This window comes from Mobula birostris, chromosome 14 (genome assembly GCF_030028105.1).
Source record: "Mobula birostris isolate sMobBir1 chromosome 14, sMobBir1.hap1, whole genome shotgun sequence".
Lineage (NCBI taxonomy): Eukaryota > Metazoa > Chordata > Chondrichthyes > Myliobatiformes > Myliobatidae > Mobula > Mobula birostris.
In genome coordinates, this window is record NC_092383.1 from 7,290,477 (window position 1) to 7,313,141 (window position 22,665).

General features: G+C 38.5%; 1 protein-coding gene across 6 annotated transcripts in view; it reads left to right on the forward strand.

Annotated features, from left to right (window-relative positions):
• map2k5 (mitogen-activated protein kinase kinase 5) overlaps window positions 1-22,665 on the forward strand; it is a 324,671-nt gene that overhangs the window by 48,765 nt on the left and 253,241 nt on the right. For all 6 annotated transcript variants that reach the window (XM_072278042.1, XM_072278043.1, XM_072278044.1 and 3 more), the window contains one exon: window positions 15,802-15,871. In XM_072278042.1, coding sequence (XP_072134143.1) covers window positions 15,802-15,871 — 70 coding nt within the window. The remainder of the gene's footprint in view (window positions 1-15,801; window positions 15,872-22,665) is intronic.

The following is a 22,665-nucleotide window of genomic DNA, read 5'->3' on the forward strand; positions in this document are numbered from 1 at the left end:
GGAATAAATGGTCGTTGTTTCAGGCCAATACCCTTCGTCCTGCATTCAACTTCAAAGTTTGAAGTAAATTTATTATCAAAACATATGCAGGTTACCATATACAGCCCTGAGATTCATTTTTTGTGGGCATTCACAACAAATAAAAGAAACACTTTGGTATTTCCATTCCAGATGTGATGCAGCCTATAAATATTGTCTCCACTGCACATCTGTAGAAGTTTAATCTTAAGTTTTAGATAACATGCTGAATCTTTGCAAAGTTCCTAGAAAATAGAGGCTCTGCCTTGCTTTCTTTGTAATGGCACTTGCGTGCTAGACCCAGGACTAATCCTAAGAAAAGATAACACAGAAGAATTTAAATTTGCTGACCCTCTCCACCTCTGATCCCCCGAAGATGATTGGATTATGGACGTTCTTTTTCCTTTTCCAGGAGTCAATAATCAGCTCCTTGGTCTTGCTGACATTGGGTGAGAGGTTGTTGTTGTTGTGGCACCACTCAGCCAGATTTTCAATCTCTCTCCTATATGCTGATTTGTCACCACCTTTGATTCGGAACAACAGTAGTGCCACCGTCAAACTTAGATATGGCATTGGAGCTGTACTTAGTCTCAGTCATAAGTGTAAAGTGAGTGGAGTGGGGACTAAGCCCACAGCCTTTTTGGTGCACCTGTGCTGATGAAGATTATGGAAGAGATGTTGTTGCCAAGGAGGTATTGAGGCCTAGGTCTTGAAACTGATTGATTAGTTTTGAGGGGATGATAGTGTTGAATGCTGAGCTGTAATCAAGGGAGAGCATCCTGATGCATGCTACTTCATTGTCCAACTGTTGAGTGAAGAGCCAATAAAATGACATCTGCTGTTGACTTGTGATGACAGGCAAAGTGGAGCAGATCCAGATAACCATATAACCATATAACAATTGCTGCACAGAAACAGGCCATCTCGGCCCTTCTAGTCCGTGCCGAATTGCCAAATTGCTTCTCAGGCCGGAGCTGGTATGTTTCAGCACCAGACTCTCAAAAGACTTCATCACAATGGATTAGTGCTTTAGGTTATCTTTTCTCTTTAGGAAGAGGTGTAATCATGACAGATTTATAGATGCCAGTGTGTATGGGCAAAAGACCAAAAAACGTGAAGGGCCAGAGTCACCTCTACTTCCTGAGGAGACTGAGGTTCTTTGGAGTATGCAGACCTCTCCATACTCCAACTTGTATATGCATTTGGTTATTTCAGTCAATTTTTGCAACAGTCATAATGGAAACGAAGGCGATAAAATGAATTATATTAATAATGTTGGAAGACTGATTAAATCAGAATCTGATATTGTGACTGAGCTCACACTGACAACAGTCAAGTACATTTATTCTATTCATATTTCATCGGTCAAAATATAATAGTGTGTTTGCTAAATTCTCATTAATTTTTATCAATAACCTTTTTAAAATATCAGCCTGGATTTTGTATATGAAAGCAAATCAACAATTCCAGCTATCAAACTTTCACATGCCCACAAACATTCTTTCGGCTTTTGTCATTTCACAGCATTCTGTAAAGGAGCTCAGAGCACAAATACAGCAAATAGCTGTGCATCTCTCAGTATGAAAATTTCTTGGACACAGATTTTGAAGCAAGGAGTGTAAAGTCAGATAGTTAATGCTATGCCTGATCACGTAAAGAAGCTAAACATAAAGTACAAAAGGTGGTATTACAAAGAATAAAAATGAAACTATGAATCTTCCATTTAAAATAAAAGAATTTCAAATAATGAATTCAAATTTGAAGGAATGAGACTCTAGCTAGTAATAACCCTGGCAGTATCTACAGAAGGTGCTGCCTTAAGAAAGCAACTCCATCATCAAAGATCCCCACCATCCGGGCCGTGCCATCTTTTTGCAGCTATAATCAGCCAGGAGATACAGAACTCTGAAGTCTCTTCTGCTTCAAGCATTCATTTCATGAACCAACAGGGAAAACCCTAATGACAAACAAGAGAAAATCTGCAAATGCTGAAAATCAAAGTAATACACACAAAATGCTGGAGGAACTCAGCAGGCCCGGCAGCATCTATGGAAAAGAGTAAACAGTCAGTGTTTCAGGCTAAGACCTGAAACCCTGATCACGACATTATGACCACTTTGATCACTGGACTGAAATAGGCTTTGCTTTTTTTTATTATAATTGTGCTCTTTCCTGTAAAAATTGTGATGCTGTTGTAAGTAAGTTTTTAATTGCATTTGTGCATATGTGAATATATTTGACCTTGATAAAGGATTACAGCAAAACAGAGGTTTTGTTATGATTACAGCTTGCTGATATTATTCAGGTTTACTTCTGTAAATAGACAAGGTTGTTCTCTAGCAATTTTTGCAGAAATTTCTCTTTGTTTCTATTGTAAAGGGACATCCTTCTATTGTGAGACTGTGCCCACTGGTACAAGACCTTATCTGCACATCCACTCTACCTGGATCTTTCAACTTTCAGTAGGTTTCAGTATATAGCAATGGGTTGCTCATTCATACTTTGCATAAATATGCATTTTTCATAATTGACACTGATTTGAAGCTTGGGTAAAGTACTGGCCATTGTCGCACTAGATTGAGTGTCTCAATTTTTACATGAAGTGCTTTGAGTGGCTGGCAGTGGGACATATAAAATCCCACCTTCCAGTTACACTGGACCCTTTCCAGTTCGCCTACTGTTCAAACTGGTCCACTGGTCATGCCATAGCCTCAGCCCTCCACCCAGTCCTGTCCTACTTAGAACACGATGCCTCATATGCCAGGATGTTGTTCATCAACTTCAGCTCGGTATTTAACATAATCATCCCTCAGAGGCTGGTGGATAAACTGTCCTTGTTGGGACTCAGCACCCCTCTGTAACTGGATCTTGGACTTCATGATTGAAAAACCCCAGTCAGTCTGAGATAGCAGCAACATCTCAAGCTCCATCAGGCTGGGCACTGGTGTTCACCACCCCCGCCCCTCCACCCACCGTCTGTGTGTTCAGCCCACTGCTGTTCACGCTACTGACTCATGACTGCCACCAATTCAGCTTAAACTCCATCATCAGGTTCACTGATGATATTGAAGTGGTTGGCCTCATCAGCAACAATAATGAGTTAGCATACCACGAGGAGATAGAGAGGTTGTCAAATGGTGCGAAAGAAACAACTCAATGCGAACAAGACAAAGGAGATGATTATGAACTTCAGGAAGGCACTGGCCAACATCTCTCTGTTACATATCAATGACGGCCACAGAGAGAATGTAGAGCACATTCCTGATGAAGGGTCTCGGCCTGAAACGTTGATTGTACCTCTTCCTAGAGATACTGCCTGGCCTGCTGCGTTCACCAGCAACTTTTATGTGTGTTGCTTGAATTTCCAGCCTCTGCAGAATTCCTGTTGTTGTAGAGCACATAGTTCCTTTGTGTGTACATAATGGACGATATAACCTGGACCCACGACACATCCTAACTAGGCACAGCAGCGTCTGCACTTTCTGAGGAGACTGTGGTGTGCAAGGCCCCACCCCTATTCTAACATCTTTCATAAAGGAGCATCATCGAGAGTGTCCTGTCTGGCTATCTCATCGTGTAGTACGGAAGCTGCAAGGCATTGGTTCCCAAGACCCTATAGAGGACAGTAAAAGCCAGCAAGAGGATCATTGGGGTCTCCCACCCCTCTCCTGATTTGTGACATTTACCGGCAGTGTTGCAGAGGAAGAGCCCAAAGCATTGTTGAGGATCTCTACCACCCATCCAACAATCTCTTTGACTCACTACTCTCAGGAAAGAGGTACAGAAGCATCAGGACTATGACTGCCAGACTGGGTGACCGCTTCTCTCCTTAGGCTATGAGACTAATGAATACTCATCATTAGGACAGCGAACTGTTTACTGTTTCCCTGTGCTGTGCACTACGTGCATTTTGATTTATTTTTATCAACGTATTTATGGTCATGTTTTTGTTTATGTGCTGTCTGTAATTTATGTTTTGTTGGTGCACCATGGTCTGGAAGAGCACTGTTTCAGTTTGGTTGTATATATGTATAGTCAGATGAGAATAAACTTGAACTTGATGTACGTCTCTGCTGAATTGGCTGATTTCTGCCAGTGATAGCAATTGCAATGCCAGTGTTTGCACAGGTTACCTAGCTTGGCTGAATGCTAATTATGCAGGGTGTTTGTTGTGTAGCCCATAGGCCCCTAAAAGTGTGTGGTATGGAAGTAATGTTATGAGAATGTCAGCCTTGAAGATGATATCTGCACATGAAATATGTCCACAGATAGTAAGAGTCTGTGACTATGGATCTACACTCTGGTGAGAGACTGCACACCCTAAAGGGAAATGAGCACACTGAAGTATTTCGACTGAGCTCCACTTTATGGGGTCTTTTTAGGGTGCCTTTTTGGAAGGATATAAACTTAGTGACAGATAATGGATCACTGCAGCTCAAACACTGAATGACATTGAGATTCAGCAATGCTATGTAATGGAAAATATTGCTTTGCAGATTAGACATCTGGTCCTGTGTTGCTGTTCAGTGCTACTTAATTTTTCTGTGTCTAACTGGGAAATAAATTGGTTGTCAGAAGTCACTATTCATTCAAATGTTTTATAAATTTTAATTTATTTATATGTGGTGCTGTATTGGGCTCTGTAATGTAGAATCAGAAACCAAATTTGAACTGATGAAAGGGCTATTGAGGATGCACACGTAGATCAAATACAACTCATAAATGAGCATTCAGTGTTGCGCACTCTTGAGTGTATTATGTTTTGGTTGTAAAGAGTTTTCCTTAAACATTTTGCAGATTTGGAGATAATTTTATGTGGTTTGGAATTAAGTTCCATAATTGAAAAGCAGTAAAAGTGCTGCAAGATTTGCGAAAGTTGTTTTTAACAGCAGGATGCCAGCAATTTGCATTAGTGAATGATCTTATATTATAATGTGATGCTAATGCTATTCAAGACAATCTAGTGGATGGGTAAGAAAAAGCAGCATTATTAAAACATACAGTACTAACATGCTGAATATGGCACTTGCTGTGCATTAAGAAATTTGAAATTCTTTGAAAACCATGATGTGATTCAAAGAATAATGCAGCCATAGTTGAACTGTACTGTTATAAACTTGTCACAATGCCTGAAATAATTCTTTTCATGCAGATAGCTGTTTCTCTGTTTCATTTCTTATTTTAATATCAATAAAACCTTTTCTGAAACAATAGAAAGTAGTTGGACAAGAATACAACAGAGTAGTTGGACACAATAGAACAGGAAGTTTGAGGGGAATCTGATCAGTGCACCAAATCATCTGGTAAATCTGGTTTGAAATCGAATTGATCAAGTGAAAAATAGTTGCTTTGTTTTCTGTAGGATTCCAGGTGAAATGAACCTAGGTAGCTCTGATCCATTTGTTGGTAGAAAGTGACCAACCTAAAAGTATCCTTCGTTTCATTCTACTTCACTAAACCATTTTGAGGCTGTAAATAAAATCAGAGCAGGGAATGTAAAATTCACACTGATGTATTGAAGATGCCTTATTGACAGAATGTATTACCTGTTTTGCTGTATCTAATATGTGCGGTGCATAGCATTAAAAGTCTTTCTTCTTACAAAGGGTGCTTGGAATAGAAAACATTCTTACTTCTTACACAACATTAGACTCTATGATGCACAGAAAAATCTCTACTTTTTAAGTGCCATGACATTCATAAGACTTACAATCTTCCCGCATTAGTTTATTTGTGAAAACTAAACTAGAATCTTTCTGTACTTAGCAGTTAACATGGTAAACTTAGGCACTAGCATAAGAAAGAAGGAAGGGTTCCAAACTGTAGATGGGTACCCTGGAGTTGGATTCACCCCCATAACAGCATGCCTGTTTGCCGAGGCTCACATGAGCATATGGACGTAGCAGTTGTTGGTGGGAAAGACGAGTATGCACTGTTGGTCATGGATATCTCAAATGTCAAAATGGCTGGCATATTTCAAGTTGCCTGCTTAGGTTCATCCATCTTGCTGAAGGTAGATGTCCACCATACAGCTGTCTCAGACTTTGATGACAGCCATTCTAAAATGCTGCTTTGTATGTCAACTACAACATCCTGGGTTCAAATATGCATGTACGCAAATATGTCCATGTATTTCAGGTTATGCATGATTAAGCTTCAGAAAGGCAAGCAGCTGCTTTAGTTTCATAACCCATGATCCAACTATTTTTACTGATTAAGCTCTGGATTTTTTTGGAAACCTTTGAGAGCAACTTGGATAATAGTTGTGCCTATCTTGCTTGAGTTTAACTTTGGGCAATAAATGGAATCTTCAGGTTTTCTTACTGAGAATCACTGGTAACTATTTTGTGCAACTATTTGAGCAACCATAGTAAATTAAACTTATGATATTTTGGCCTGAGAGGCTAAACTCCAGTAAGTTTTATGTAATAATTATGAGTGAACCAAAATTTTCATTCTTTGTTTAGATGTGGTCAAAACTCAGTAAATGCAAAGCAGCTGGTAAAGTCCTGTTTGCATGGTAGTAGATTAAAAAGGATTAGCTTTATTTGTCACATGTATGTCGAAATATACAGTGAAATGCATTGTTCTGTGTGTCAATGATCAGCACGATCCAAGGATTGTGCTGGTGGAAGCCTACAAGTATTGCCACACTTCTGGCACCAACGTAGCATACCCAGAGCTCACTAATCCTAACCTGTGCGTCTCTGGAATGTGGAGGAAACTGGAGCACCTGGAGGAAATGAGAAGAATGTACAAACTGTTTACTGATAACAGAGCGAATGGAACCCCGATCGATGATTGCTGGTACAATAATTATGCCAACCTCTAAGCTACCTTCCCAGTAATAATTAAATGGCCACACGTTCTCCTTTTACTTTAAATATAGACAAAATGGCCAGTGTCAATTGAGGGGTTAGAGTGTTCAAAAGTAGGTCTTCTGTTTAGTGACTTGCAAAAGTATTCTTTAGTGACATTAAGCAAATAAAGAAATAGGGAATATGCCTGTGGATCTTGTGATTTTTGACAGCTGCTGATTGGAAAGTTGCTTGCAAGTAGTATAACGGCCTTAGGCAGACGGAACAAGCTGCGGATCGATAACTGGCAAATTTCCTATTAAAAATACATGAACAAAGCTCAAAATAGCCACTGGCGTCATATTTTCTGTGAAAATTACTATGTTTAGAAATGTCATTGTATTTTGGCAAGACTTTATTTTGAACTGTTTTTCGAGACTACTTGTTAACATTTATTACTGCTCTCAGGTCGATCCATAAAACTGTTACCCTTAAAACCTACTTGTCTTGACCATTTGAGTAACAGACAGCAGCAATTATTTTTTGCAAGGGTAATAAAAGGTTTTGAAATAGTTTTCCTTAGTGTATTGTTATTTTGATGTGGGCTTTATGTTCCCAAACTGTTGGTACCCAGATGTATGGAAGAAAGAAAGGAAAATATTATTAGGTTTTTCACCAAGCAAAGCTAGTTGCTAAATCAGATGCAAGTTAGGAAAATCAAATTAAGTAAATGTTCTATTAATTAGTTCAATTCCCTATTCAATGTTCTGGTTATTTTACGATTTAGGTTCATTGTTTATTAAAATAAGATTTCCATCATTGTTGTAGCTAACTACTATAGTTTTCTAAAGCTGCTTATCTGAATTCCCTCCTTGCCTTCTGATTCTGAAGCAACATACAAAGACATTGGAGGAACTCAGTAGGTCAGGCATCATTTCTGGTTTAGATCCTTCATCAGGACTCTTAAAATCAGGATTCGGATCCTATTTATTCCTCATAAATTTTAGGACCTTGCAAATATGGAATTCCCTTGACCTTCCTTCCAGTTATAATCTGCAAGCTACAATGACTCATTCAGTGACAACATAAATTGATTTAGCTGATTATATCACATTCTTTAGCCTTGGTAGTGCAGTTCAGAGACTCTGTTTTTCCATATCTTCCATTTTCAAATCTGGCTGTTGGATTAGGGACAGAAGAAGACTGCAGATGCTGGAATTTGGAGCAATAAGCAATCTGCTGGAGGAACCTAGAGAGTAGAGCAGCAGTTGTTACTTTTTTCAGGTATTTTCCTTGTAATTTACTTTCCTATGCTTGCTTATAATTTTAATATAATCACTTATATATGTTACTGTGTAAATTTTCAAATGATTGTAGTATAGCTGATTCTGTATTGTCTGGATGTTTCTTAGTTTTTTTGCAGCTAGTGTGTCATCACTGGAATATTGTTAACTGTATTCTGAGTATGAGACAACAACAACTTTTTTGTCTCTGTCTTCTTTCTTTGTTTTAGTCTTTGTTCTTGTAACACTTAAGCCACAACCACCAAGTTTTATGTCTTGCTCTTGACTTCCGAGGAACCTAGGGGGTCAATATCACCAGACCCAAAAGATTGAAATCCACTGTCAGCACTCGTCAGCATTTAGGTTGCATTCTGTCCTGACGCAGGGTTTTGGCCCAAAGCATCAACAAATCCCCCCCCCCCCCCCCCCACACACACACATTTTGTTGACGTGCTGAGTTCCGTCTGTAGATTTTTGATAAGGGTATCTGCTGCTCAGGTGGTCTGGCTTGTATGTGATTCCAAACTTCACTACTGTGGCTTCATCACATCTTCACACCAAAATTATGTAAGAAACCATTCAACTGACAGATTACTTCACCAAGAGCACTCACACTTCAAATGTAAATGTAAGTATAGAAAATATTAAATTATAAATAAAAGCAATAACTGTATTCATTGATCGAATTTTTTTCACTGCTGACATTCAGCCAAATTGTGCTGATTGATAGCTGGTTCTCAGAGAACCACTGGCTAGTAGCAGAACATGGATTGGTGAGTTCCAAATTTCTACCCCAGCATCTGACCTCCTGCTTTCTTCCTGAACTTGCTGCTGAGTCGAAGTCAATTGCACAATGACTGGAGGGAGGAGGCCAGATACATCTTCCATCTGGCTTCTCAGCAACGTTTAGTGTATTTAGCATGGCCCCACTTCCTTAAAAGTAGCTGTCAACATTCATTCAAAGGACAACTGAAGGTAATTGTTCATTTCACTTTAAGTAATTCTATTAATTTAATGAAATTATGTTTGATTATTAACGGTTGGAAATGTTGAAGAGCCTCTTAAGACTACAAGCTACCACTAGTTTGCAGTCTTATTAATTAATTAATTAATTTAGAGACTGTGGAATAGGCCCTTCGAGCCCTTCAAGCTGCACTACCCGGCAACCCCCAATTTAACCCTGGAGACAATTTACAATGACCAACTAACCTACTAACTGGTACATCTTTGGACTCTGGGAGGAAACCGGAGGACCCAGAGAAAACCCAAGTATTCCACGGGGAGGATGTACAGACTCCTTACAGAGAACTTTGGAACTGAACTCTGAACTACTGCCTGAGCTCTGATTACACTCGACTAACTGCTATGCTACCATGGTGTGCTGTGTCTCAAAAGTCTCTTCAACATTTGCTAATGATTTGTTGTAAAAGAAAATGATAATTAATTTTGTCCACCACTTTAATAATTGTTCAACTTTATTTTCATTGTCAACTTAAGTTTCCTCTCATGAAATAATTTTAAAATTATTTCAGTTTTCTTTTGTGTCTCATTCTGACAACTACCATGAAATATATTCGTTCGCATTAGGTTATTGGTGACTAATACATTACAAACAAATTCTAAAATAATGGTTATGGTTTACAGCATTTGGGCTCTTGCTCTTGTACTTCTAATTGGATGGGTTCTGATGGAGGAGTATCCTACATTTCTTAAGTTTATACAAACATTTGTAAAAAAGTATTCTGACTTTCTTTCTTATATGGTTGTCACCAAATGTTCATCAGCGTTTTATGAAGGGATAAAAAAAAAGTGGTGCACATTGGATGGGGAAAAACAGGCATAATTTAATACAACTATTATCCTTCTAAACTTCTGTTATGTCAGAGACACTATTTTGAAAAAAGGGTATAACAGTGGAACTCTATATGGTGATTATAATGAGAGCATTACATATTGGGAGCAATTATATTATGCAATAGTATTGAAACATTAAAGTTATTGCCTTTGTGTATCTTTTAGGTACTAAAGCACAAAATCACCCTAGAATCAGTTCAATTAGGGTGTCCGCTATCATCCGACAATCTGTCTCAACTTACTATTTGGAAAATCTTACAAAGACAATTCGTGCTCCCAGAATTGTTCCTCAAGAAAGAGTCAGTACCATGAGAAAACAAGAAAAGAACCTAGAAAATAGTATAAAAAGGAATCTTAGATAATCTTTTCATAAAGTTAAACAAAGACTAAACAACAATTTACAAATTTAGCATATGTTATTCCATCATATTACATTACCTCAATGAATGAAAGCTAGAGGTGATGCTGCAGTATTGTTTCTGTGGGCTAATTTGCTAAACCAGTTATATTTCTGGTGGTAGTTGACAATACTGGATTTCCTTTATAACATATGGCTGCCATAAAGTCTTCTGTTAAGCAGCTGCAAATTATTCTTTGGAAAGTTGCAATAAATTAGTTGAATTGTGAGTATTAGTGCTTCATTATGAAACTATTTTGAGTTTTAACCAAAGGAAACAGAACTGGTTATCAGCTGGCACATAATTTAATAAAATTACTTGTTATTATTTTTAAATGTTTAAATAATCTTCAAATTCTCATGGCAGTTACATAGTTCCTGAATTTTTTTTTATTGATCTCAAGCTCTGGATTTCTTCCATTTTGCTGGATGCAAATCATCAGGATCTCATGGAGTCATAGCACAGAGTAAAGCACAGAAACAGGCCCTTTAGCTAGTCTAGTCTGTGCCAAACCATTTAAGCTGCATACTTCTATCAGCTGCACCAGCATCATAGCCCTCCATACCCTACCATCCATATACCTATCCAAACATCTCTTAAACGTTGATATTGAACTTGCGTTCACTACTTGCACTGGCAGCTCATTCCACACTCTTATGACCCTCTGAGTGACGATCTCCTCACTCAAAGGCTTTACTGATTTCTGGATATCTATCATAAGTAGCTTTTTAGTATACTTCTGAGAAAAGGCTATGGGTTTTTTTTTATCATTTACATTTTCTTTATATTCCCCCTGGCCTGTGCCTTCTCTCTGAAAAGCAGTGATAAATTCAAAAGCATGATTTAGTGAGTTCTGGTACACCACTCGCATTTAAAAGTAACCCTTGTTCTTAAGCTTGAATGAGCCCAGACTCCTGGCTCTTCCTTTGGAGGAGCAGCGGACTAAACACTGGCTCCCACAGAAACATAGTGTAACATCAGCATAGCAGGAAACCATTGAGCATAAACCAATTCTTTGAAAGGACGTTAATTTAGTTTCACACTTCTTGCTTATTTACCTCCTACTGACTGGTGATCTGGAATGGGATCTCTGATTGTTTTAGCAATCTGTTAGGGCATTGGTTCCCAACCTGGGGTCTACAGACCCCTTGGTTAATGGTAGGGGTCCATGGCATAAAAAAGGTTGGGAACTCCTGCATTAGGGGTTATATCACTAGTAGCAAATATGGTGATTTTATTTACAATACTGTTATTAAAACTCATTAGTAAACCTGACAGCAACAATACAGTAAAACATTTTTTATTAATCTTTTATCATATTTTTTTAAAAATTGGTGTACTTTTAACTGGGATGAAAGCAATTTATTTCACTTAACCAGCTTACTCATAACACTATCCTTATCCTAGCCAATAAACAGAAATGACTTACCCAGTGACAGGGGCCTTCACACATTACCCTGCTTACTTGAATATGCTTGACATACTTTATCACCTTTCCTATATGTGGTTTGACTGCCACTAATGTAAACAGTGGCAGAAAGTCCCTTTACTAACAAGATGTAGGCATTCCTGTAAAGACTAGTACTTAATGCCATTTCTAATAGTTTAGATATGGATATATTTTTACGATGTGAAACTATTTTCAAAGTTCTATTAGGCAAACGTAATGGCGTGACACTATAAGAAATGCAATATATCTGAAAGTCATGACATGAAGGAGAAATTGCTGATATCGATGTTCCCATATGCCTCCTTCTTTTGACCTTGTAGTGACGGTCATGGGTTTGAGAAGTGTTATTAAATCAAGTAGACAGCATTGGGTAAACATCAGCGTCAAGAGTATGTTAAAGATGCCCTCAATGTTCTGGTACATGCACACCATCACAAGGCCCTTGTCATCCCAGTGATAGATACAGAGGTCAATAATAAGAGGATGCAGATTTACACTAAATGACATGAGAGGTGTAAAGAATGATTAGGATTTGGAATGTTCAACCTGTTAGGGCTGAATATTGATTCATTAGTGGCCGTGAAAATGAACTGGATAACTGCTTGAAGGAGAAGATTTCAGGAATATCAAGGAAATATGAGGGAATGGGGTCGTCTGGGGTGGCTTTCTGAAAGACCCAGCATATAACTACAGCATGGAATTCTGTAATGTACCGTTCTGTGATTCTAAGCTTTGGAAATTTGCTGCTGTGCAGTTTCTGTGTTAAGCAGGCTCTAGCCAAGGTGGTCTGACAGTGCAACTTTCAAGATGTTAGATCACGTGCCATCGAAGTTAAACACTTCGCCCAGGATGATTTTGAGCTACTTAAATGTTGTTGAAGTTTCACTCATCCAAGCAAGTGAAGAGTTTTCCATTATACCCTGATATGCCTTATAAATGATGAGGCATAATCAGATGTTCCTCTCTGTAGAGTATATAGTCTTCGACCTGTTCTTACAGACATATTATTTACAGTGTCTTGAAAAATTATTCAGCCCTCACAACTATTTTCATATTTTACTGTCTCATTTTCTAAATTTAAAATATATTGAAGTCAGATTTTGTCCCGATCCACAAAACGTTGTATGTCATGTCAAATCAAAAGAAAAATCCCAAAGCCTGTCAACAATTTACTATGAGTTAAAAACCAAAATTGTGAGGCTGATAAAGTATTCATCCCTTTTTAATTACTAAGCTAACTTTCCTCAGGTGCAATATACCGTATTACTTTTACCTGATTTGTTGATGTAGAAAATTGGGTGATCACCTGTTTTCAATGAATTCATGAAAATAAATACACCCCTCTATCTGTAAGGTCCAACAGTGTGCTAGATTTTCAACAGACCAAACCAACATGAAGACAAAGGGGCATTCAAGACATGTCAGGGAAATGATATTAGAGAAGCACAAATCTGGGCAAGGGTACAATCACAAAGGCAGTGATCATACCTCAGAGCTCAGTAAAGTCCATCGTGAAAAAGTGGAAAAAATGTGAAACCACAGCCACATTGCCTAAGGACACTCCTCTAAATTTAGTTGCCAAAGAAGAATGGCAGGGAAGGGGCCCTAGCTAAAAAAAAGCGTATCCTTGCCCATAAAAACTTTGCAAAGTCTCACTTAGAAGATACCGTAAAGATGTGAAAGAAGGTCTTGTGGTCAGATGAGATGGAAGTGGAATTTTTGCCCTCAACGATAAGTGGTACGTGCGGTGTAAATCTAATACGATGCATCAGCCAGGTAACACCATCCCTAATGTTAGGTATGGTGGAGGTGGCGTCATGCTATGGGGATGCTTTTTCGCAGCAGGGATTGGAAATCTGGTCAGGATTGATGGGAGGACAAATCCTGCTAAATACAGAGAGATTCTGGATAAAACCTGCTAACCTCTACCAGAAAGCTTAAACTGGGGAGGAAGTTCGTCTTTCAGCAGGACGATGACCCAAAGCACACTGCCAGGGCAACCATGGAATGGCTTCAAATGAAGAAAATTGATATCCTTGAGTGGCCCAGTGAGAGTCCTGAGTTTAACTCAATTGAACATCTCTGCAAGATCTTAAGATTGCTGTCCATCACTGCTCCCCAACTATCCTGGCACAGCTTGAACTATTTTGCAAGGAGGAATGGACAGATCTTGCAACGTTACGCTGTGCAAAGCTAATAGAGATTTATCTAAAAAGATTACTGGCTGGAATAGCTGCGAGAGGTGGTTTCACTAAGTACTGAGCAAAGGGTGATGAATACTTTGGAACTGCTGACATTTCAGTTTTTGAATTTTTAGTTTTTCATGCTTTACGATTGTTGTAGAGCATAAAAGCTCTGTTTTTGGGCACTACTGTGAAAAAGCAGCATGTAATTCACAAATAAAAATTTTCTGTTCAATTGATCAAAATTTCTGGTTGTAATACTCATTTATGTGAACAAAGGGTTGGGGGCCGAATACTTTTTAAAGGCACTGTATGTGTCTGGTTCAGTTAAACTTTTGATTAAGCTTTAGTAGTAGCTTTTCTCTCTGATGCAATGCTGTTATCTTTGTGGTCCTCAAGAGTCATTATGAGTCTTCTCCTCATTGAAATGCTGCCCCTAGGTGGCATCAGCATGAGGAATCAGCTTCATTGCACATTCAGAATCAGAATCAGGTTTATTATCACCAGCATGTGTTGTGAAATTTGTTAAATTAGTAGCGACAGTTCAATGCAACACATAATCTAGAAGAGAATGAATGAATGAATGAATAAATAAGTAAATGAACAGATAAGTTCTGATTCTGACATTCTCTTCAAACTCTATTGCACTCACAGCTTGCCGTGACCCTCAACTCAACGATAATTCAAAGTTTTAAATTGAACATTAGAAAGATGTTCAAAAGATCAAAATATTAATTTCCCTGTTGATAATGAATGCATTCTTCACCAACGACCTTTCACTTCACCTGACCTGAACCATGCAAAATCTTGACATTTTGTACCTCTGATAGTTAACATAAATCTCCATCAAGTCTGCTGACTTCCAACTCTGATGTTAGTCTTATCCCTAGACAAGTAAGCATTAACTTCTTTACTCAAGAGATTCAACAGATGCTGGAAATCCAGAGCCCCACACACACACAAAATATGTTGGAGAAACTCAGCAAGTCAGACAGCATCTATGGAGAGGCATAAGCAGTCGATGGTTCAGGTCTTTTTTTATTGATTTAATTAAGAACTTGCTGGAGTGGGGTAAGGGATGTTGGGAAGAAATGACTGTGACAAGTGACACCACACAGCTATCTGTGTTGGGGGCTGTTGACTGTAAATATTAATGGTTTAGTCTTGGGTTGGAAAATTCATTAAGGACCCCCACCACCCAGGACATGCCCTCTTCTCATTGCTACCATCGAGGAGGAGGTAAAGGAGTCGGAAGACATAGGTTCAAAGATTCACTAACAGCTTCTTCCCCTCTGCCATCACATTTCTGAATGGATAATGCACCCATGTACATTATTATTATTATTATTTGGTTTGCTTTCTTTTTCCACTACTTATTTAATTTTATTTTCTAAATATATTTCTTTTTGTAATTTATAGTTTAAAAAATAATTTGTATTACAATGTACTGCTGCCACAAAGCAACAAATTTCACAACATATGACAGTGATATTAAACCTGATTTAATATCACTGGTTCTGATTCGGAAGTTATGTTTTCAGGTTTACCAACTCCAGAAATTTATGGAGTAGTGTAAAGAGTAAAGATGTCTAGACTTGGTTCTCTTTTTCATTATTGGCAGGAGTGACACCGGTCACTGTGAATAAGACCCACACAGCGTTTTCTACATTATTAAAACATATCATATAAATAGAGATTATGGGTTTCTTCCTGAAATTGTTACCTCATCTTCTCAATTTTCCTCTTTTTATGGGGAAGACTAAATTATCTTTGTAAAATTTTAGTTTGATTCCATCTATTTTGTGTTTTCTTTCCTAGTATTATGCTACTGTGACAGAACAGCAAGTTAATGGAGAGATGATTGAACCGTTGCAGATATATCCACGAGGTAAGCTGGCAAATTTTATATCTGAATGCGTAAAGGACAATGTCTTTTCTGAATTTTATTGTGTTTTATCTTTTTTTCTCTCTGGGATGAAGTCTACAAATCTTGATAATTAACCCATATAATTAATCCTTAATGTTTATTCAAACACTTGCCCACATTTGAATGTTTGTCATTAGCACTAGAATGATCATTGCAAGCAAAGGAATTAAGTGAGAAATAAGACCAAACAAATTTTTACTATTTTATTTATGATAAATATGTAGGAGTGAGTCGAAAGTTTTAATATTTGTCTTGCTGGCTATTCTAAATTCCTTGTTCATTTCCATGTCACCTGAAACCCTTTAATGTGACAGATGCTATTGCTGTCACTCATCGTTAATCTTTATACTACAAAAGATTTTGTCATTCTGGATAAAATCAACGGTCCACTGTGACACCAGTAAGATTACAATGACTTCTTTACAATTAAGGTCTATGAATATGTGTGGCTGAATGTTTTGATTGTGTGATAATTAACATGATCAATCATTACAAAGAATAGAAAAGATAAGTCCTTTGATTAAATTATAATTACTTTACGTTCACTTCCTGAAACTCCCACCCTGAAGTGCAGGAAATTTTTTAAATTTGTCACTCTTATGCTAATTATAACTGGGTAGAATAGCCACACTCAGGTTGAGTTGCATAGGAGGATATTATGCACTTACCTATTCCTGCTTTGTGTAATTGAGTCTTTATAGGAAGGGCCAACCAGTCTTGATTCAATGTCTCAACCCAAAATATTGACTGTCTCTTTGCCTCCACAGATGTTGCCTGGCCCACTGAGTTCCTCCATCAGTTTATTTTTTTGCTCCAGATTCTTGCATCTGCAGTCTCTTGTGTTTCCTAACTACTTCAATCCGATTGTTCTGCATCAGTCTAGGTATTCCTAGTGTATGCATTTCCTACATTAGTTTCCCTTATATAGGGGTCATAATTTTGCTTGGTATCTGTATTTTGGCCATTAGACCAGAATGTCAGGTGACAGACCTCATAATTAATTGGATTTGCTCCTTGGGGGCACTTCGGATCACAGGCTTCCTGACCAGATTTCTTTCTTTCTGCAGTTAATGGAAGCCTAGAAACAATTATTCTTAAATGGTATTCACTTTACTAATTGTGATTTGGAATGAAATTGCACTGTAGCAAACTTAATATTAAGTGGCATCGTAATGAAGCTTTAATACCGAGATAAACCAGAAGTGAATTTTATTTGAGAATTAATTAGAATGGGTGACTGCAGCTAGGAGTGGGTGATAGATAAAAATGCAGATTGCTCCATTTGTCAAATTGTTTCTCAACAAGATTCTTGTTCCTTACCTGCCACCAATTAATTTGAATAAAATATTTTTTGTTGAGCAGTAACTAAGAACAAATATTTAGTTATTTAACCTTTTTCAAGTCCGTCCTCCTAAATAATCTTAAGTCTCTGTCTTCAGATCAGGGACTTACAAGGTTATTTAGAAAGGCAGACTTGAAAAGAGTTACCTCTCAATAAATCTTACTTATCTTTAGCAAACAATCTAATTTTATGTTCAAGTACATGTATTTGAAACAGCAGATAATGATATAGTAAGAAAAAAAGCATAGGTTGTTCCAGAAAGCAAAAGTTTTTCATAAAACTATGAATGAAAATATTCTTCAGTGCTTCTTTAGTTTTATTCATCTTCCAGGTAATTTTTCCCAATGCATCTGTCTTTAATTTTACCTTCTTGAATATTTAGTTTAATTTGGATTGTTTCAAAATTAGGTTATCCACAAGACCATAGGATACAAGATCAAAGGCTGTTTGGCCTAGTGAGTTTGTGCCACCATTCACTCATAGCTGATTTTTTAACCCCATTCTCCCACCTTCCCCCTGTAGCCCTTAACCCCCTTAGCAATCACCAACCTACCAATCTGTACCTCAAATATGCATTGAGTATATACGAATAACTGAATAACTTCATGGTTTAAAAAGTTATTTCTCTCCTAAACACATTAATCTGTTTAGAGAAGACTACAGCATAGAAACAGGCCTTTTGGCCCATCAAGTCTATACAAAACCATTAATTTGGATAGTCCTATTGACCTGCACCCAGACTACAGCTCTCCATTACCACTGTCATCCAGTTACCTATCCAAGTTTCTCTTAAATCTTAAAATTGACTCCACATCCACCATTTGACTGGCACCTTGTTCACACTCTTACCACCCTCTGAGTGACAAAGTTTTCCCTCATGTTTCCCTAAACATTTTACCTTTCACCCTTAACCCATGACCTCCAGTTCTAGTGTCACCCAACCTCAGTGGGGAGAAAACCTGCTTGCGTTTACCCAATCTATACGCTTCATAATTTTGTATACCTCTAATAAATCTCCCCTCAGTGTTCTATGTTCTAGGGAATAAAGTTCTAACCTATTCAATCTTTCCTTATAACTGAGGACCTCAAGTCCCAGCAACACCTTTGTAAGTTTTCTCTGCTATCTTTCAATCTTATTTACAACTTTTCTGTAGGTAGGTGACCAAAACTGCACACAATACTCCAAATTAGACCCCACTAGCGTCTTCTACAATATCAGTATAACACCAGTATTCTGTACACAATACATTAGTTTACGAAGGCCATTATGCGAAAAGCTTTCTTTATGACTCTATCTACCTGTGACGCCACTTTCAAATAATTATGGACCTGTATTCCCAAATCCTGCTGTTCTACCACACTCCTCAGTGCTGTACCACCCATCATGTAAGACCTACCTTGGTTGGTCCTCCCAGGGTGCAACACCTCACACTTGTCTGCTTTAAATTTCAAATGCCATTTTTCAGCTCATTTTTCCAGCTGGACCAGATCCCACTGCAAGCTTGATAGTCTTCCTCGCTGTCCACTATACCTCCAGTCCTCGTGTCATCTGCTAATTTGATGATCCAGTTTATCACATTATCATCCAGATCATTGATGTAGATGACAAGCAACAACCCAGTGCTGATCCCTGTGGCACTCCACTAGTCACAGGCCTCCAGTCAGAGTGGCAACCATCTACCATTACTCTCTAGCTTCTTCCACAAAGCCAATGTCTAATTCAGTTTACTACCTCATCTTGAATGCCAAGTGAATGAGCCTTCTTGACCAACCTCTCATGCGGGACCTTGTCAAATGCCTTGCTAAAGTCCATACAGACAACATCCACTACCTTGACTTCATCAACTTTCTTGATAACTTCCTTGAAAACCTCTATAAATTTGGTTAGACACGACTTACCATGCATAAAGTCATGTGGACTACCCTCATCAGTACCTTCTCTCCAAATTTTTCTTGCTGACGATGTCAGGCTCACTAGCCTATTATTTCTTGACTTATTCTTAGAGGCTTTCTTAAACAATGGAACAACTTTAGCTATCCTCTGATCCTCTTGGTCCTCACAAGTGGCTAAGGATGTTTTAAATGTCTCTGTCAGGGCCCTTGCAATTTCTGCACTAGCCTCCACAGGGTCTGAAAGGACACCTTGTCAGGCCCTGGGGGTTTATCCATCCTAATTTGTATAAAGACAGCAAACACCTTCTCCTCTGTAATCTGTATAGTATCAATGACCTCACTGCTGCATTGCCTCACATGTATAGATTCTGTATCCATCTCCCGGGTAAATACAAATGTAAAAAATCCATTTAAGATCTTCCCCATCAATTTTGGCTCCACATATGGATTGCCATTGTGATCTTCTGGAGGACCAGTTTTGTCTCTTGCTGTCCTTTTGCCCCTAACATATTTGATTCTGCTTCACCTTGTTTGGTAGAGCACCCTCATGTCTTTTTTTAGCCCTTCTGATATCCTTCTTAAATGTTCTCTTGCATTTCTTATACTTCTCAAGTACCTCATTTGTTTCTGCTTGCCCGTACCTGCTATGTACTTCCTTCTTTCAATGACCATCAACTTGTTATTATTCCTTTTATTCTGACAGGAACGTACAAACTCCCTACTCTCAAAATTTCACTTTTGAAGGCCTCCCTCTTACCAAGCATAGCTTTGCCAGAAAACCACCTACCCGAATTGATACTTGCCAGATTCTTTTTTGATACATCAAAATTGGCCTTTCTCCAATTTAGAATATCAACTTGAGAACCAGACATTTCCTTTTACATGATTATTATGAATCTCATGGCATTATGAACACTAGATGCAAAGTGTTCCCCTGCACAAATTTCTAACACCTGGCCTGTCTCATTGGCTAACAGATAAAGTATCAGACTCTCTATAGTTGGGACTTCTATGTACTGATGGAGGAAACTTTCCTGAGCATATTTCACAAACTATTTCCCATCCAGCCCTTTTACAGTATGGGAGTTCCAGTCAATATGTGGAAAGGTAAAATTACTTTCTTTCACAATTTTATGTTCCTTGCAACAGTCAGCGATCTCTACAAATTTGCTCCTCTAAATCTTCGGTGGTCAGTAATATAATCCTGTTAATGTGGTCATACCTTTCTTATTCCTCAATTCTACCCATAAAGCCAAACTAGATGAGCTCTTCAGTCTGTCCTGACTGAGCACTGCCATAACATTTTCCCTGACTAGTAATGTCACCCTTCCTGGTCTAGCATGCCTAAAACAAAAGAACCCCTGAATATCGAGCTGCCATTCTTGCCCCTCCTGCAACCAAGTCTCACTAGTAGCTACAATATCATAATTTCACATGCTGACCCATGCCCGAAGCTCATCTGCCTTTTGTACAATACTCCTTGCATTTAAATATATGTACCTCAGAACATTAGTCCCACCATGCTCAACCTTTTGATCTTTGACCTTATATGTAGGCTTAACAGCATCTTTTTCCACAACCACTTCACTGTCTGTTCATGTGCAAATCGTCCCTTCTGTACAGTTCACACCTTCCCTGGAAGAGAATGATCCAGAAATGTGAAGCCCTCCCTCCTGCATCAACTCCTTAGCTTCCTAATTTCTGGCCTCACTAGCATGTGGCATGGGTAGCAAACCTGAGATCACAAACCTGGGTGTCCTGTCCTTTAACTTAGCACCTAACTCCCTGAACCCACTTTGCAAGACCTTGTCACCTATCTTACCTTTGTCATTGGTACCAACGAGGATAATGATATCTATCTGCTCATCTTCCCACTTAAGAATGTTATGGAAACGATCCGGAATGTCCGTGACCCTGGCACCCAGGAGGCAACAATCTATCTGGGAATCTCATTCTCATCCACAAAACCTCCTTTCTGTTCCCCTAACAGAATCCCCTTAAGAGCTTGTCTCTTCTGCTCCCTTTCCTTCTGAGCCACAGAGCCAGACTCAGTGCCAGAAACTTGACCGTTGTGGCTTTCCTCTGTTAGGTCACCCCCTCCAACAGTACCCAAGGCAGTGTACCTGTTGTTGAAAGAACAGGTACAGGTATACTCTGTACTGGCTGCCTATCCCCTTTCTCCCCTCTGATAGTCACCCATTTACCTGTGTCCTACACCTTGGGTGTAACTACCTCTCTGTATGTCCTGTCTATCAACCCTTCAGCCTCCTGAATGATTCAGAGTTCATCTAGTTCCAGCTCCAATTCCCTAAAACAGTTTGTAGCTGATTATACTTCTTGTAGGTATAGTTGTCAGGGACACTGGAAGTCTCTGTGCCTTCCCACATCCCACGAGAGGTGCATTCTAGTATCCTATCTGGCAGCTCCACTGCTGTAAATGTGCAGTAAGAAAGAAAGAACAATTAACAAAAAAAATCAGCCTACGGCTTACACCTCTCCTCACTGAAATCTCGATAAGCCAAATCCTCCCCACTCCAACACTGGCCCACTCACACAACGTCCGCTTGGCTTAAACCTAATTTCTTTTTATTGGTCCTTGCAAAGTGCCTAGTTTTGCGCAATCCAACATCTCCTTGGGAACTGTGGTGCGCAAAATGTGCCAACTGCCCCAGTTCGCTTCTTTTAAACTCGCTCTCCCTTTATGCAGTCCGATGACCCTTAGGACTGTGGCACGCAAAATGTGTCGACTGTCCTTGCTTGCTTCTTTTAAACTATCCCTCTACACAATCCAATGATTCCTCAGGGCTGTGTTGCGCAAAATATTTATGTTGTGCTGTTGTGTGGGAAATGTACTGTATATGTGTGAGGCAGGATCTACACTGCAAGTCCATTCATGCATCGCACCAGTATCCTGACTTTTGTGCTACCCTGTAGAAACCATTGCTGGATTTTCTAACAAAAGAGTTAGAGAGCTTTAGTTACAGCCATGTTATCACTTTTTAAATGTTTGTCGGAAAGTGCACAAAGATCTCTGAACAAATCATTTATATAAAGTTTGCTTGGGTGATTTTACTAAGACATCCATTAAGACAATAACATATTTCAACGTATTTTGTCTGGACAATGTATTCCAATACAATAATGAAAATGACTTTGAAAAAAGTCCATTTGGTGTGCATTTTTCCTATTCAGAGTATAATAAAATGATGCACGAGGGTTACCTCTAGAATCCTTTCACCTTTAATCTAAAGCTATCTGGGGTTGCTTTTTTTTGAAACCGATGAAGATGCATTTATACCAATTGATGCTTAACGTTTATGAAGAGAAAGATAGCTGGAATTTAAGGGATTATCAAATGTTCATGAAGTGGTTTAGAGTTTGGATGGTTGGTATGTGTTACATAGGAAAGTTTCAATTTAGGAAAACAAAACAACACTAAGTCTTAATACTGAAAATGTTATATTCATTTTGATAACAAAAACGTGAAATGAGCTTGTTGGTATGTTCAAATAAAAATATG